The following is an 18536-nucleotide window of genomic DNA, read 5'->3' on the forward strand; positions in this document are numbered from 1 at the left end:
GAAAAAAAGATTTCGGATTTCCACTGCAGCCTGTCCGCAGTGGAATTCCGCCACGTCTGAACATGTCCTTAGGGCTTAAATAGGTTTTCCTGTTTTATATAAATAAAGCTTAATCACTGTATAAATGTTATACAACTTTCTAATATACTTTTTGTTTCACCTCTTTACCATTTTCAAGATATTTTGTTGCTGTCAGTGAATAAGAACATTCTTGTTCACATTCACAGACTGCAAATCTGTACACAGCTAGTCCTGCTCTCAGTGGAAAGTAAGAAAAGTAGATACAATTGTATCCAGTCTAGGCAATGCTCTGTGAGCTAAACCGTCTGTTCTTCAGACTGATACATTGTAGCAAACTACCAGAGAGACCTATGAAGTTATTGCTGATGTATTTAGCTCACAGAGCCTTGCGTTATTTTGGACATTGGGCATATTATGTGAGGACACAATTTTGCAACGCACAACAAACGCACAAGGAGTGGATGAGCACCAAGATGTATGGATAATATCATAGATAACATTAACAGGGTTTTTCCATATGAGATATCGAATTGATATGCCATGTTTGATTCATGAGTTGACCTACCACCGTGACCTGCACACGTCCAGAGGGTTGGTCCCTGATTTCTGATAGAGAGATGGCCACATGTACAGTTATTCTCAATATAATCTATCGGAGTCACGCTTAGGCTGCGTTCACATCTGCATCAGAGCACCGTTCCGACAGCTTTCCGTCCGAACGCAGCCCTGACTGACACGAACGGAAAACAGAGGTTTCCGTGTCCATCACCATTGATTTCAATGGTGACGGATACAGTGCAAATGATTTCCGTTTGTCTCCATTGTGCAAGGGTTCCGTCGTTTTGACGGAATCAATAGCGTAGTCGACTATGGTATTAATTTCCGCCAAAACGACGGGACCCCTGCACAATGGAGACAAACGGAAACCATTTGCACCAGATCCGTCACCATTGAAATCAATGGTGGTGGAAACGAAAACCTCTGGCTTCTGTTTGTGTCAGTCAGGGCTCCGTTCTGACGGAAAATTTCGACGGAAGGTCGGAACGGAGCCCTGACGCAGATGTGATCACAGCCTAACTTGGTTGTTATCTCATCTCCCATACACTATAATGGAAAGTGACAGTACATGAGGGAATTATATTTATGTGTTTTTTAGGAGTAATAATTAAAAAAAAATTATGGGTTAAAAAAATGGCATGGAGCCTTTTGCAGTTTTCCATTATGATCTACCATATAGTTCACTAACCTAGAATTCTATCTAAATACCATGGCGAAGGCAGAGAAGCTTGTTGGTGCCCAAAACCTAGGGTGCATACCCTACCAGCCCACTAAGGGAATAATCTTAATTATCTGTTATGGCCATAAGTAGGTTAACAAAGCTCATGTTAATGTATAGACTACTAGTCTTATCCGTAGACAGGTAGCATTGTGGATGAGTATTGGAAAAGAGACCAAAATTTGTTTGTTTTTTCTAGGTTGGCATTTTATCAGCCTGGTTCTGAAATAAGGGTATCTAGTCCATGTGCAATTTAAATCTTTCATCCTTTCTTAAAATGTTTTGCTGTTTTCAAATAGTGTCATGTTTGAGGTGTTTTTCCTTATGCATAACATTTCTCACTGAGCTGAGTTACATCATACATAAGGCTCCTCGGGGGAGGATCTAAATAACTCTTACTGCAATCCCTAGAGAAAATCGTGATTGCAATTATCCTTGTATATTTTCTGATTCATAGGATGACCTGTCAATGTAAAGATGGTTAGACATATCTCTACTTTTGTATTCGACATTTTAGAAAATGTGAAGAAAAATTCAGTATCAATGTATTGGACCCAATTGTACATATTAACATACAACACAACATAAAATACACATAGTCAATATTGAATTTACCAAGCTCTGAGGCCTCAGGGTGTCTACGTTTATGATGCTCCAGGAGATGGTAGTAGGTCATAAAGGCTTTATCACATAACTGGCACTGTGAACGAGGGAGGGTGAAGTACACAAAATCAATGAAAGAAAAACACTTAATGCTCCACAATGTCGTATCCATTCACATTTCCTATAATTTACCATCTTTACCTTATGATAATTGTTTGCGTCAGACTTGAACATGGTTTGTTGAGCTTCAAACAGCTTCTTCCTTATCTTGTTCTCCTCCTTAACCTTCCTTAACTCCTCGCCCTGCTTGATCATGTCATTCTTAGTTGTCTGATGTTCACCAATAGCTTTCTGGACCTGCTCTTCTAGCTGCGCCACATTGTTGCAGAGAAATTCTTGACACTGAAGAAGGTATTCAATTGTCAGTTGTGCCAGCTTGAGGACTTTAAGTAACACAGGATCCACAGGCTGCTGGCAATATGGACATTTTTCATTATCCAGGTTACAGAACGTCACGGTGCTGACGGTCTCTTGCAATGTAGATATGTCTAATTCATAGGCCACTCTGTCCACATCAATGGCACTGAAACGCCTCCAGTCTATTAGATCTTTACGTGGACGAAACCTAAAACTCTGAAGGAGACTGCCATTTTGAGACAGTGCTAGAAGAGGCGTAGATGGGTATTGATGAGAGTTTGGGACATATCCTGGCATCTTTGGTGAACGTGGGCTGGATGTAAGAGATGACAGAGGATAGTATATATTTCCGAAGAAAGACTGTGAATGAAATACAAATAAGGATTTATACCAACAAAATCCATACCTATGGTACGTTAGATATATCAAAGTTGCATATTTATATAAGCACATTTCATAAGTTGTGTTCTTGTGTCAACCAAATATGTGAATATGCCTGTTTTATGCGCACACATATGACTGTCACAAGCATACTGACGGTCATCCAAACAAAAAAGGACAAGTTGAAAACCTAAAGTACTGCACCAGAATATTGAATAAAATATCCGCTAGGTGGCAGTATTGTCTTTGTAATGACCACTGTCAGCTTCACCTGCTATGATGCGTTTCATAAATGACTTGTAAATTATATTTTTGTTCTATTTTCATCAAGGCAGGAACATGAAGTTTTAAGTCCTTGGGTATATGTGAATAAAGAAAGTTTAATTTACCCAACATCCACTTCTAATAAAAAAATAAAGAGATGCAGGCTTAGCAGGGTATTATTCTAGTAATGCTGGAGAGATGTTTTTGTCGGGTTTGGAAAAAAGGGGTAGAAATAATAAAAAAGCCATTACTCACAATAAAAGACTCCCAGCCACTCCGGTGCTCCCTGACACTTTTTGTTGAGGGTGCAGTAGTGGTGACGTGTCCGTATAACCACGTGATCGCTGCAGCCAATCACTGGCCTCCTCAGTCTTGTGCTGTACAACAACTTTGAGGCCAGTCATTAAACCCCTTAAAGCTTTGTTTTTACAGACAACAAGGCTTCTGTTTTTAAGGATGGATTCACACACAGCATTTACTCTTGTTTTCGGTAGCTTTTTTCATGTTTTTTTTTGCAGGTTTTTCCCCCAAATAAACGCTGCAGCCAAATGTTACTTTAAAGTCTTTGGTAAAATATGACAAAAGCCTACATACACAGCATTTTAGTTTGTGGTGTATCTGTAGCACTTTGTGGGTCTGTGGCATTTTTTTCAAAATGCAGCACGCTCTAGGTATGGAGTTTTTCTGATACTTTTCCACTAGGCTTCTCTATAGGAATTCAAAAATGTTATGGAAAACGCATGTACAGTACAAAACGACACAAAATAAAAAACACAACCAAAATCGTATGTAAAAGCCTCATTAAAGCGTGTTACATTTAAAAGTGCTGCAATTTTTACATACATTATTACCTGCAGTTTAAGACGCCAGACACAAACCCTGTGTGAAGGAGGCCTAACGGATCGAAACAGAAGTGCAATACTTTAAAGGGGTTTTCCCATAATCGATATTTAGCACCTTTCCACAGACTAGGTGATAAATATCTGATCGTTGGGGGTCTGACTGACCCCGACAATGTGCTTACCTGGCCCCTGTATATGTATGAAGCGGTGGTCGAGCATGTACACTACCACTCCATTCATATAAGGTGCACAGGAACGGCCAGGTAAGAACGTTCTGAAGATCGGTAGGGGTCCCATTGGTTGGACCCCCACCGATCAGATATTTATCACCTATTCTGTGGATAGGAGATAACTGTTAATTACGGGTAAACCCCTTTAAAAAGATCCAGCAAGTTTCCATAGCGTTTTACTGGGAAGAATAATATAGCAGACCACTGTTTCAAATGTATACTTTGCTCAAATAAAAGGAAATCTGATGAAAAGAAGGCTAATGATGGATTTTTCATAGAAAAATTCCATTGCAATAAATTCCCGTTTCCCGACATTAATGAAAAGGTTTCTCTCTATTTTTCTATTAAAAGGGGCTGTACAGAATAATGTAGAGAAAAGTGTCATTAGTCATAATGGAAACATTGGGAATACAGAGCAGGCTCTACAGTTGACTTCCAGTAGGGGGCATCAGTTTAATTTGTCACATATTATTTGCTAGATAATCACAGCATTGTATATGGAAAGTTATAAAATGGCGTGGCAGCCATAGAAGTCTATATCTCTGTATGGTGTTTATTACATACAGAGTTGGATTCATATATAAATCGGGGCACACTGCATTGGAAGGATTGCTTCTAGGGGAGAATATATCCGTAGTAAAGTATCATGGCACCGTACATGATTTTGAGAGAGAAATGAGAGGACAGTAATATGTGAATCACATGGGGATGTAATAGAGAGGAAATACAGACAGGTAAATAGGAACAGATGTAGAAGAGCTTTCATTCGGGAAGTTTGTGCATTGAGATAACTCACATCTGTGGGAAGAAGGATACAAGAATGGGAATTATTCGCGATGACTCTCTTATATATGTATGTATTATTATAAAAGTATAAGAATGAATTAGAATAAAAGTAGTTGGAACCTCCTCTATCTGCAAATGACTAGCAGAGGAATCTGAGGGGTGAAAGCGAGAAGGTTTCCGATATATAAATTGTATAGTGTCTGTACATACCATGTCTTCTTCTACTTAGCTGCATCACGTTTTGTTTTCGATTTTGGTATCTAGGTGTGTTCATCAGTAACATGACGCCACACGTCTCTCTACACTGTATTATACGGCACCTACTGTATACCTGCACTTACTGTATAATGAGCGCCACCTAGAGGTATTCATTTAATAAGTAACTAATAGATGTTTACCAATAGAACCAGATTGCAACAATGTGCATGTAAGGAGTAATGGCCCCTAATATACGGTACATTGTGTGTAGCATTTGACAGTAAGTGTTGCTGAGTAGATAAAAAACATTAAATTAAAGAGTTTAAAGGGGTTTTTTGAGAAAAAATGTTCCTGCTGATATTGAGTTTAGCTTGGAGGCAAGATCAACTTTGTAATTTACTTACTGTTAGAATAGTGCCCCCGTTTCTAAATGCGGCCGCGCGTCTCGTGACCTGTGACATAATCTAAGGTTCTTGCCCTAGTGACATCCCGTATACCTATCCTATGGTGAAGGAGTCGCTAGTCCCTCACCAGTATACGAGACGTCACTTGTGACGTGACATACAGGGGCCGGCCAATTTAGCAGCAGGGAACACGCTTGCGCGGCCCCCATTGTACTCTGTACAGAACAGCGCCTTATATCGGTGTCTGGTGGAGATGCAGCCCCGCGATGTAAACAAACAGTGTGCGATGGGGATGCAGATAGCGGCTGAAAAGTGATTAGAATTCTAGGGTAGGAACATGTTTTTTTATCACGTACAAACGTCATTTCTGTGTTTTATGTTTTTTTTCATGAACTCGGAAAACCCCTTTAAGGTTAAGTTTAAATATCTTAATATAGGAGCTTGTGCACATAGTAATGTCGCGTGAATGGACCCTGTACGGTGACACATGAAGTCCATATGGCTCTGTAATACGCTGTTCTATGCACCACATCTGTTTTAGACACTTTTTGCGCCTTGCTCTTCGAGGGGACGTGGCCTAAATTGAAAGGAGATGTGGTATGGTTAAAAGGGGCATGACTTAAAATGTGCTGACGTGCACCAAAATTGCACCAGAATATTTGGGGGAAAATATTTGGACTGGAATTTTAAACTGATTTATGTATGTAGCCATCTTTATCTTGACTGATAACTTGCTGCAGCGTGATATCACACAACAAAAGCCATCGAAAAAGTCAAGATAAAGTTGCTTGACACTGTGTGTTTAACCCCTTCCCGCCGCAGGCATTTTTCAGATTTTAATTTTGTTTTTTTCCTCCCCACCTTCCAAAAGCCATAACTTTTTTATTTAGTCCTATGAGGGCTTGATTTTTGCAGGACGAGTTGTAGTTTTTCGTACCGTTTACTGTGCTATATAATGTACTAGGAAACAGGAAAAAAAGTTATTTGTGGGGTAGAAAATGAAAAAAAACTGCGTTTTTCATTGTTTTTTGCGCTTCGTTTTTACGGAATTCACTGTGCAATTAAAACAACATGTTAACTTTATTTTGTGGGTCAATACGATTACGGTGATACCAAATATATGTAGTTTTTTTCTATATTTTACTACTTTTACAAATAAAAACCTATGGGTATGTTCACACGCAAACGTATGTTTTCAGGCAAAAACAGCTCCTGAATTTTAGACGTTTTTGCAAGTGCACGCGTTTTTCGCGGCCTCCATTATGGACGTAATTGGAGCTGTTTTTCAATGGAGTCAATGAAAAACGGCTCCAATTACGTCCCAAGAAGTGACATGCACTTCTTTGAGGCGGCCGTCTTTTTACGCGCCGTCTTTTGACAGCGGCGCGTAAAAAAAAAGCCCGTCTGCACAGAACACTGTAAGATCCATTGAATTCAATGGGCAGATGTTTGCCGACGGTTTGGAGCCATTTTTTCGGCCGTAATTCCAGGCGAAAAACGCCTGAATTACGTCCGTAAATAGGGCGTGTAAAAAAGAACATTTCGAGAGCCATAACTTTTTTATTTTTCCGTCGATTAAGTGGTATGAGGGCTTATTTTTTCTGGGATAAGCTGTAGCTTTTAATAATACCATTTTGGTGTACATGCAACAATTTGATCACTTTTTATTTAATTTTTTGTGGGAGATGAGGTGACCAAAAATTAGAGATTCTGGCGTCTAAATTATTTTTTTTTTTACGGCGTTCACCGTGCGGGTTAAATAATGATATATTGTAATAATTCAGACTTTTACAGATGCGGCGATACCAATTATGTTTATTTATTATTTTTTTTTACTATGCTCTAGGGGAAAAATGTGAAAAGGGGGGTTTTTTTGAGCTTTTAATATTTTATTTTATTTTTTAAATTAAAAAAAAACATTATTTTACTAATTTTTTTTTTTTTTTATTATTCTCCCTAGGGGCTTCAACCAGCAATTGTTAGATTGCTTGCACGATATACTGCAATACTAATGTATTGAAGTATATCGTGATTTTGGCAGGCTGCTATTAAGCCCTGCCGGAGGCAGTGCTTAATAGTAGCACAAAGATGGCGGACCTGGGGGCCTTCATTAGGCCCCCAGGCAGCCATAGCAACCATCGCCACCACGCGATTGCATTGCAGGGGGCGCGATGAGCTGTTAGAGGGGGTCGCCCCCTCTTTCTAACGATTTAAATGCCGCGGTCGCTATTGACCGTGGAATTTAACGAGTTAAACTTCGTTACTCTCAAGTGTCGGCTGTAACATACAGTCGACACCCTCATCGTATGGAGCGGATTCACTCCGTGAGCCCGTTCCATATTTCCCCTACCCGACTTTAGTGTATGGATATATCAAATGTCGGGAAGGGGTTAATGCGGTAAAAGTCAGATAAAGATGGCTACATCTGTATGTCGGTGGTAAATGCGCCAAATAAATGAAAAGGTGCACACCTCTTAATATATTTGGCGCACTTTTGGCTATCCGTGTAACAGAAATTAATATCTACCTCTAATATAAGCAGGTGTAGATCTGCACCATAACTTATGACTAGGGTTGTCACAATAACAGAATTTGGACTTCGATATCAATACTTTGTGTAGTATTGCGATTGCCAAAAATAATTTAAAAAAAAACATTCTTCCATTTTCTGATGTGAGGCACGTGGTGTGATGAATTTTGAACCTCCTTGTGCCTCACATTAATAGTAATTAACCCCATCATGGTCCTGGACAACATTGGGTTAATGTGTGACGTATATGATGGGGTTAATTGCTATTAATGAGGCACATGGAGGTGCTAAATTCATAATACCTCGTACATTAAAAAGTGGAAGAAAGCAGTTTTTAGTTTGAATTTTTTACAACGTACACATCATAAATGACACTGTAAATTTGTTGAGCAGGCTATTACGGTCGCAACAATATCGAATGTGTGTATATTTTATGTATTGAGACTTTTATTTTGATGTAAAAAAAAATAATAATTTAACATTACTTTATTTTTTTAACTTTTTTATTTTTTAGCTTTAATGTACTGGCATATATCTCTACTGTATGTGAGTACATTAGCCTGTGTACGGATAGTACACAGGCAGTTGTTAGGACATACCCAAGTATGCCCTAACAGGAAATATGATCAGACAGTCCTGGGGTCCTTCAATGGACCCTGGGATGCCTGCCCATATATGGTATGTCCCTTGATCATGTCATAGGAATTCCCTGCATCCCCCTTGTCATTTTACCCCTGAAAGCTGCAGTCAGCTTTGATCGCAGCTTTCAAGGGAATAGCGACGGAGATCAGACGTTAAAGTAGGGCTGTGTAATACAGCCATTGCCTCACTCCTGACAACGAGTGTGGGCGCGCAGTCAGCATAAGGCGATGCGGCCAGCGCTGCACTAATGAGCATCAGCGCCGGCACTGAAGAGAGAACTTGGGGGTGTTTTGCAGTGCGCCCACCATATTTTCTGTCTTCAGTGCCGGAGCTCATTAGTGTAGCGCCGGCCGAAACACCTAATGCTGACCGCGCGTGCACACTTGTTGTCAGGAGCGGGGCAATGTATTACACAGCCGTAGACCCGCTCTGACTAAATTCATGTGTTCCTATACTTAGCTATGTGGCCACATAGCTTAGTATTGAAATACATGAATTAACGGTATTGAACCGTTTGAGGGTGTACGACATTTAAATAGTATCGATATTTCGATGCATCGTGCAACTCTACATATGACAGTCGCAAATTTTAGCGTAAATACAGCGTGTTTTACACCACAAAACTGGCTTAAACATCGTGATATATATTCACCTCCATGTTACGGGCGATAAAACAACAGTCGCCACACGGACTTATGTAATTCGATGGGGATATTTAAGAATGCGTTGTTTTTCACGAAGTGTGTGTCCGCTGCATGAAACTTACCGCAGGTCCTATTTTTGTGCGTTTTTGCGCACCACGCAGCCCATTGAAGTCAATGGATGCGTGAAAATAACAGACAGCACATGGACATCCATGTGTTGTCCGTTATTTACGCACCAGATGCTAAAAAAATGATGCAGAAAAGAAAAACACTGTACACCGTACACAGATGCCCCATGGAACAGCAACACAGCAAAAATGCTGCGTTTTTTGCGGACGCAAAATGGAAACTCTCGTGTGAATCTGGACTAAGGAAGAGTAAGTGTCTAAAATGTTTAGCAAAATGCACAAAATTTATCATACAGTGATCATCACTTTGATAAATTTGGCGCATTTTCTGACTGCTTTGTCTAACTTTACACTATCTAAAACTTAAACAGTATTAGTAAATCTGCCCCAATGACTTTAATAGGTCCTGTCGGGTTTCCGTAATTTTACCAGGTGAAATAGCGCAGCATGCTGCGCTATTTCTTCTGGCATTTTTCGCTGCAACAAAGACGGAGGCCCATAATGAAGCCTCCGACGCAGATGTGAACAAAGCCTTAGGGCAAAGCCCCACGTGGCGGAATTGCTCTGGAATTCCGCTGCGGACACTCTGCAGCGTTAATCCGCAGCGGACCCGTTTCTCCATTGCCTTCCACTTCTTTTTAGTAGGGTTCGTTTAGACGATGCGGACAATTCCGCTGCGGAGCATAGGCTGCGGTGCGGAAATTGGTGTCCGCAGCATACAATGGCTGTTGCGGACCTGTGGCGGACTGGTTGCGGACTCATCGCGGAAGTTCTCCATTGACTTCAATGGAGATTCAAAATTCCGCAATGAAGTCCGCAGATGTAATGTACATGGTTATGTGTGCTGCGGAGCGTATTGGTTTTTTAACATGACATTTCTTCATTCTGGCTGGACCTATGTATTTCTAGGTCTACAGCCAGACTGAGGAAGTCAATGGGGCTCCCATAATTACGGGTGACTACGTGTGTGCACCCGTAATTACGGGAGCGTTGCAAGGCGACGTCAGTAAATAGTCACTGTCCAGGGTGCTGAAAGAGTTAAGCGATCGGCAGTAATTGTTTCAGCACCCTGGACAGTGACTACCGATCGCAATATACATCAACCTGTAAAAAAAATAGAAGTTCATACTTACCGAGAACTCCCTGCTTCTTCCTCCAGTCCGGCTTCTCAGGATGACGTTTCAGTCTAAGTGACGGCTGCAGCCAATCACAGGCTGCAGCGGTCACATGGACAGCCGCATCATCCAGGGAGGTCGGGCTGGATGCCGAAAGAGGGACGCGTCACCAAGACAACGGCCGGTAAGTATGAAATTCTTTTACTTTCACTAGGGAAAGTGCTGTCCCTTCTCTCTATCCTGCACTGATAGAGAGAAGGGAAATACTTCCACCTCAATACGCTACGGCCAGTCCGCATCAATTTACTGCACATTTTGGGCAGATCCGCAACAGAATCTGCAACGCAGATTCTGTGCGGCATTGATGCGGAAGAAATACGCCACGTGGGGCCATGCCCTAATACTAGAGAACATCCAGAAAAATAGTAAAACTAAAATACTCATACAAAATATGCCCTATCACTATGTTTTTTAATCAGATCTGGTCTCTATGCTCAGTTTTCTGCTTCTGGTCAATATTGAAAAATTAGTCTGCTGGATTATCAGATGTCTGGTTTATTTAAAATTCACAATACAATTTATAAACGTAAATGTATGTATGTGTAATGTTTACTAATACAGATATAAAATAATGTATCACTATAAGGGTATGTTCACACAACCTATTTTCAGCCGTGTTTCGGGCCGTAAACGCCCCGAAAAACGGCTAAAAATGCGGGGGGGCTGAACGCCTCCAAACATCTGCCCATAGATTTCAATGGGAAAAACTGCGTTCCGTTCTCACAGGGCATTTTTTACGTGTCCGTTTTTAAAAACGGCCTCGTAAGAAGAAGTGCATGTCACTTCTTGAGCCGTTTTTGGGGCCGCTTTTATTGACTCAATAGAAAAACAGCTTAAAACACGGCCGTAAAAAACACCGCAAAAAAACGCAAGTTGCTTAAAAATTGGCTGAAAATCAGGAGCGGTTTACCCTTAAAAACAGCTCCGTATTTTCAGCCATTTTTTGTTAAGCGTGTGAACATATCCTAATACATATGCGATCCGTATTACACAGACACTAGGCCACTCACAGAACAGGTGAGTTGTACCCAGCAGCTTGACTGCAGCCAATGGTTAAGGGTATGTTCACACGGCTTATTTACGGACGTAATTCGGGCATTTTACGGCTCGATTTACGTCCGAAAATGCGGCTCGATAGCGTTAGCAAACATCTGCCCATTCATTAGAATGGGTCTTACGATGTTCTGTGCACACGGTCATTTTTTTACGCCCCGCTGTCAAAAGACAGGGCGTAAAAAAGACGCCCGCGTCAAAGAAGTGCCTGTCACTTCTTCAGACGTAAATGGAGCCGTTTTCCATGGACTCCATGGAAAACCAGCTCCGTTTAATGTCCGTAATGGACGCAGCAAAAAGCGCCTCAACATGCCATTACGGCTGAAATTACGGAGCTGTTTTCTCCTGAAAACAGCCCCGTAATTTCAGCCGTTACGGACGCTGCCGTGTGAACATACCCTAACTTTGAGCCCCCAAAACAGGATGATTACTAAAATCTAGAAGCAACCTCCGTCACAGATATTGCCTCCTCGCCCCACACCCGGCAGGAAGACGCCTTGGTAACCAGGGAAGCAGAGGAGGATGAATATCAGGAGATTAGACTTTATTATCCAACATACACCTGTCTGCTTACACTGCACCCTCTGACTGGAAATCCTTGATCCCACAGATAATCGCTATGTTAACGTGAGCAAAGTGTCTATTAGATCCACTGCCTGCTGGAAAATCTTACAATCTGTATCCTACTAGGTGGGTTTCCCTACCGGACCTCCATCAGCCTCCAATATCATACATAGACATACAGAGGGTTAGACAAAGAGCCACACAAAAGAAAAAACACACATAAAGACGGCAATCACAGTAAAAACGCATTTATCTACAAGTTGTTTTTCCGCGATGCGGTAATGGTGAGACTACGCTAAATCATGGCTTTTTGGATAAGTATTTATTTTGTGCAGTTTATAAAGGGGGCAGTAGAGAGGTGCACCACTGTAAAATGCATTGGAAATGTGGCAGGAGAGCTTATATTGTTGGACAGGCAATGAGAATTAATATTTAACTCCCTCCCAACTTTCAATTATTCTTGTTTTTTAGGGTCGTAAATATGAGGCCTCCCAAAGAGAATGGAAATCAGTAACCGGATAGATAGATAGATAGATTCTGGGGCACCTGCCTACAGGGTATACCACAGTGGCATGGACTATGGTCTCCAGTGCCCTATGAACAGTCCTCGGTTTTCTTGTATGGTTTGCAGCTCTAACAACGGTTGATGAAATCTGACTCCTTCCTGTGCTGTGTGCATCACCCCGTGCATATTAAAGCCGGCCGCATTCCTTGGTTAATATATTAATGTTGCTCAGTAACAAGATCCAGCCTCTTATTCCACTCACCTGTCGTGTCACCAGTCTCCATTGTCAGATACACCTGCTGCACACAGTAATGCGACTGAGACACAAACATACACAACAGAACATGAAATGAGGAGAATTGGTTGTTGTCTCTTTAAAGTCTAATTCCAGTCATACTGTAGTTATAGACATGTCACAAGTTGTCATCGGTGAAGGGGAAAGGTACAGAGGGAACATAGACTGAAAGGCAAGTCCATGACCCACATGCTCCCCTCCTGAATTAAAGGCAAATGAGAACCCAAGGGGCACGGCACAGCCTTCATCAGCAGGAGCCCCACTGTCTCTATGACTGGAGACATTGACTGATGATGTCAGACTATGTAGGTACACGCATCGTTGACAAGGGGAATGGTAACAACCAGTTGTCAATTTATTCAAACATTTCCAGGAGGAATAAGAGAGGAACAGACCAAGTCAGAGCTCTAAGTTCTTCTTCAGTATTATTATATGATGGGGAAAATGTATTTATTAAAACAGACGTGTCAGGAGAACTGACAGTGCCCCTTTAAATCCATTATTTCCTTGCAATGTAATAGTTTGTTGAGGTGGTTTGCGCATTGTTTCCGTGAACTGCCGTATTATTGCTGTGCAGTATTGGTTGGGACACAGAAGCTGTGGGGGCACAGAAGCTGTGGGGGCACAGAAGCTGTGGGGACACAGTAGCTGTGTCGGCACCATCACTTGCAAGTATATTATGCAGCTAACATCCCGATCTTACGGTCGGGATCAGATATAACTTCATTTTCGGCCGTGTGATGCTGCAGCACCAAAGGAGTTTGACAAAGGCAGGGGGCTCCCTCTGTCAGCTCCTTGACTGCCCCCAATGGGTTTGCATGGCAGCTGGGCCCTATTAAAGGCCCCTGGGTCTGCCATTGGTAGATGTATTAGGCCCTGCTAAAGGCCACTTTCAAACGGCAGTATTTTGGTCAAATTATGCATGAGTATTTGTAAGCCAAAACTAGGAGTGAGTCCAAAACACAGAAGAGGTGCTAATCTTTCCATTATACTTTTTTCTCTGAGTAGATTCTACTCCTGGCTTAAGCTTACAAATACAGAAGCAAAATACAGTTGTGTGAAAAAGACCAGAGACTAATAAAAAAAGAAAAAATAAATACATTGTAAAAAAAAAAAAAAAGAATTGGCCAAAATAGTAAACCATAAAAAAAAAATATACTTAAAGATACCACAGGAATTGTAACAGCCCATAGAATAAAGATATACCATTTTATGCACGGCAAATGTTGTAATACAAAATCCCCAAAAAGTGGTACATTTACTATTTTTTCGTATTCACACAAAAATATATATCCTTTTTTTTAAATTATATATATATATATATATATGAAATGGTGTCAATAAAAACTACAACTCATCCAGCAAAAAACAAGCCCTTGTTAAAGGGTTGTATCTAAATAAAAAATGATCACCTATCCCAATGTCTTTGAGACGGAAACGGCCGAGCGATGTAAGAAGAAAAGGGGTTCGCAATCGCGATTGATGGGGGTTCCATTGGTGGGGCCCCAAGCGATCGGCAAATTATCACCTATCCTTTCCAAAATGTAAATGAGCCCTAATACACCACAAACACTTCACTTTTTACAGACCTTCTATAATAACAAAGGATTCCGGGTTATTTGAAAATAGACATTAGCAAATCATTCAGAACCTTCCATTCCATTTCTCATCTGTACGGAACGCTGGAACATCCAACAGACAGTTCAGGAATGTTCTTATCTAAATCCAACAACGCTCTGTACACAACAGAGACACAGGCTTCTTTGTATTTTGGTGTAGAGGACCATGTCACCAGCATATAAATACCCTTTTATTAGGAAGGACCTTTACTGTTCAAAACACAACACGACAATGATAAGCGGTGCCAACCCTAGAAATAAATGACAGCACTGGGAACTATATGACCACACATTATTTTGGACATTGGAATTTAAAGGGACATTATTTTTCGGTATACAGCAGGAGGGAACAACTTTTTTGGTTCATTGTATACAATGTCAGATTGCACTACATCGGCAAATAGGTGATTCGTAAGGGACATGATGGGACATGATGGGACACTGTGTCTCTGCATTAATACCCCATGGTATCATGTGCAACAATAGGATGCGCCTGTGCTTTGGCCCTGCCTTTGCCTTTCTGCTGTCCATGTCTAATATTAAAGGCTAGAAACACCTTTGAAATAGTTTTTTATGTTTTTTTCTTAAATAACAGAAAAGTGTGATTGGTGCAACATTTAAAATATGTTTTATTAAAAATTATTTTTACTTTTTGCAATACAGCAGCTTTGCATTTTGTATACAGAGCAGCTGTGTCTAGCGCTGAGACCTGAATCCGTCAGGTCAGTGGGACTGACAGGTTCAGTGTCAGCGGGTCCTGCGTGTCTCTGACATGCAGGATCCACCTGTAATCCATCACATGTGATCGATAATAGCTCGATCTGACCGCTGTCACTGAACCAGTCAGTCCCGCTGACCTGACAGATACAGCGCAAAATACAGCTGCTCTGTAGGATAAAAGCAGCTGTATCTCAAAAAGTAAAAATATTTTTTAATAAAACGTATTTTGAAAGCAATCACAATGAACAGCAATCACACTGGAAAAAAAAAAGGTGTACATGGCCTTTAAGTTTACGACTCACGGCGCCACACGAGAATTACTGCAACTCACACTATGACCTTACAACCTTTATCAAAAATATCTGACTATGTCGCCATGGGACACTAGTCTTAGGGTATGTTCACACGCAAACTCAAAAACGTCTGAAAATACGGAGCTGTTTTCAAGGGAAAACATCACCTGATTTTCAAAAGTTTTTTGAGCAACTCACGTTTTTCGCCGCGTTTTTCGTGGCGTTTTTGGAGCTGTTTTCAATAGAGTCTATGAGAAAATGGATCCAAAAACGTCCCAAGAAGTGTCCTGCGCTTCTTTTGACGAGCCGTCATTTTACGCGTCGTATTTTGACAGCGACGCGTAAAATGACAGCTCGTCTGCACAGAACATCGTAAGACCCATTGCAAGCAATGGGCAGATGTTTGCCGGCGTAATGTAGCCGTATTTTCAGGCGTAAATCGAGGCATAATACGCCTCGTTTACGCCTGAAAATAGGTCATGTGAACCCAGCCTTAGGGTATGTTCACACGGCTTATTTACGGACGTGACTCGGGTGTTTTTGCCCCGAATTACGTCCGAAATAGCGGCTCAATAGCGTCGGCAAACATCTGCCCATTCATTAGAATGGGGCTTACGATGTTCTGTGCAGACGGTAATTTTTTTTACGCCCCGCTGTCAAAAGGCGGGGCGCAAAAAAGACGCCCGCGTCAAAGGAGTGCCTGTCACTTCTTCAGACGTAAATGGAGCCGTTTTCCATGGACTCCATGGAAAACCAGCTCCATTTAACGTCCGTAATGGACGCAGCAAAAAGCGCCTCTACATGCCATTACGGCTGAAATTACGTTGCTGTTTTTTCCTGAAAACAGCCTCGTAATTTCAGCCGTTACGGACGCTGCCGTGTGAACATACCCTTAAAGACAATACAGGACAAACACATGACCCATTCTGACACACATTATGCATGACTGCTACACAGTATCTGCTTGGAACATCTCTTGAAAGTAGATACAGAATATGTCAAAGCTGGAAAAAACTCATTATACACTGCATAAGGGTATGTTCACACGAGGGCGTCCGTTACGGCTGAAATTACGGGGATGTTTCAGCCTGAAAACATCCCCGTAATTTCAGCCGTACCGGCATGTGCAGGCGCTTGAACGCCGCCTCCATTACGGCCGTAATTAGCGCTGCTATTCATTGGAGTCAATGAATAACGGCTCCAATTACGGCCAAAGAAGTGACAGGTCACTTCTTTGACGCGGGCGTCTATTTATGCGCCGTCATTTGACAGCGGCGCGTAAATATACGCCTCGTGTGAACAGACAAACGTCTGCCCATTGCTTTCAATGGGCAGATGTTTGTCAGCGCTATTGAGGCGCTATTTTCGGACGTAATTCGGGGCAAATTCCGTAAATAGGCCGTGTGAACATACCCTAATAGTAACATGTCGTTTTCTATTTGTATCCTAGAGTGACAGCTTGCTGCACCCTCTGCGGTCCCATTGAGTTTCATGTGTAGCCATGGAATAATGTCCTGGCCACATGATATCTCCTGCTGCAGGACCGTGATCTTCATCTGTTATGAGATCATTGCAAAATATTATGGCCCCATATCAACGCTGTCATGATATGGGACGATGGGCAAGTTGTAGTAGTCGACAGCAGCAAGATGTCACAGCCAGAACAAATCAACTGGCGGCTACTGCTGGTATGACAGATTATCCTGCCGCCACTGGTAGAGCGCCAATCCTGCCCCTGTATGACAGTCACCAGGGAGCTGCCATTTAGCATGGGCCTATACAGTACGGTATATAATACAACACACAGTACAGTTACTATACAACAAGGTTCATGGCACAACATGACGTAATATTCACTGGGTCTGATTTATAACTTCCTACCTCCAATTCTTCTCCCACATCAGATCTGGACATTAGTCCTATGTCTGAACTAATGCAATTAATTGGGGGCAAGAAGAGGTCTAATCTATTAGGGGTCCCCGCTAGTCTGGCTGCACAAAGTTTAGCAAAAGGGTCCCCGCATTTGGTTATAGTGGTTTTTCTTTGTTGTTTTTTTTTTTAAATGACCGGATATAGAGACAAAACCTATCAATATAGTAACATTTTTGGTTCCATTTCTGGTCTCCACAGTTGCCACCCCCCCCCCCGCCACTCCGATGTTTACAAACCTGCGTTATAATGTGTCAGCCACAGATACACACGTCACATGATCATAAACGATACAGAACCACTACCCTAGCCCTCCAGCTGCTGTGGAACAACAACTCCCAGCATGTGGCTGTCAAGGTACACTGGGAGTAGCAGTTTTAGAATTTCTGAAAAGTCACAGGTTGCAGACCACCACCGGACTATAATACAAAGAGCGTATCTACCGGTCCGAAAAGTAAAACTCTACATGTGTAGGGGTTGTCAAGTTTTATGTTATATCATCAAAAGTCCTGCAGCTTTCAGATATATTATCTATTTGAATTCATTATACATATAATATGTTTTTAAAGATCTTTGCTTGTATTTACAGGCACAGCATAGAATATTACAATTTCTCACACCTGAGATTTTCTTTTGAGCAAAATGATAAATTTACCAGCAATTCTGGAATACAAATGATTTGTGCACAGAGAATCAGCTCAGTTACCCTCTAACTAACTCAGCTCTGCTACACCTGTACACAGTTCCTGCAGTTGATGATATAAACTCTGGAAGCTACAAGGATACAAGATCAGCAGACTGTGACTATCAGCAGACACAGGGACCACACTCTGCATATGGCTCTCTCACACACCATGTAAGCATTGCATCCTGTAATACATCAGACATGTCTCCACACTGACCTCTCAGCTCATGGACTCCTGTGCTCCGTGTTCCTGCTTCTCCCTCGACTGTATGAAACTCATTAGAAGCCAAGCTGTTACCTCAGCAACAACGGTTTCAGGCTTTTTGTTATTC

At 41.6% G+C, this 18536-nt stretch overlaps 1 protein-coding gene across 1 annotated transcript in view; it reads right to left on the minus strand.

The window, feature by feature from the left end:
* The window catches only part of DZIP1L (DAZ interacting zinc finger protein 1 like), a 56611-nt gene extending 38075 nt beyond the window's left edge, over nucleotides 1–18536 (minus strand). The window contains exons 1-3 of the mRNA XM_075861190.1: nucleotides 18422–18536; nucleotides 2102–2677; nucleotides 1913–1997 (exon numbers count right to left, since the gene is read on the minus strand). Of these exons, the coding sequence (XP_075717305.1) occupies nucleotides 1913–1997; nucleotides 2102–2614 (598 nt within the window). The 5' untranslated portion in view covers nucleotides 2615–2677; nucleotides 18422–18536. The remainder of the gene's footprint in view (nucleotides 1–1912; nucleotides 1998–2101; nucleotides 2678–18421) is intronic.

Source organism: Rhinoderma darwinii, chromosome 4, assembly GCF_050947455.1.
Source record: "Rhinoderma darwinii isolate aRhiDar2 chromosome 4, aRhiDar2.hap1, whole genome shotgun sequence".
NCBI lineage: Eukaryota > Metazoa > Chordata > Amphibia > Anura > Rhinodermatidae > Rhinoderma > Rhinoderma darwinii.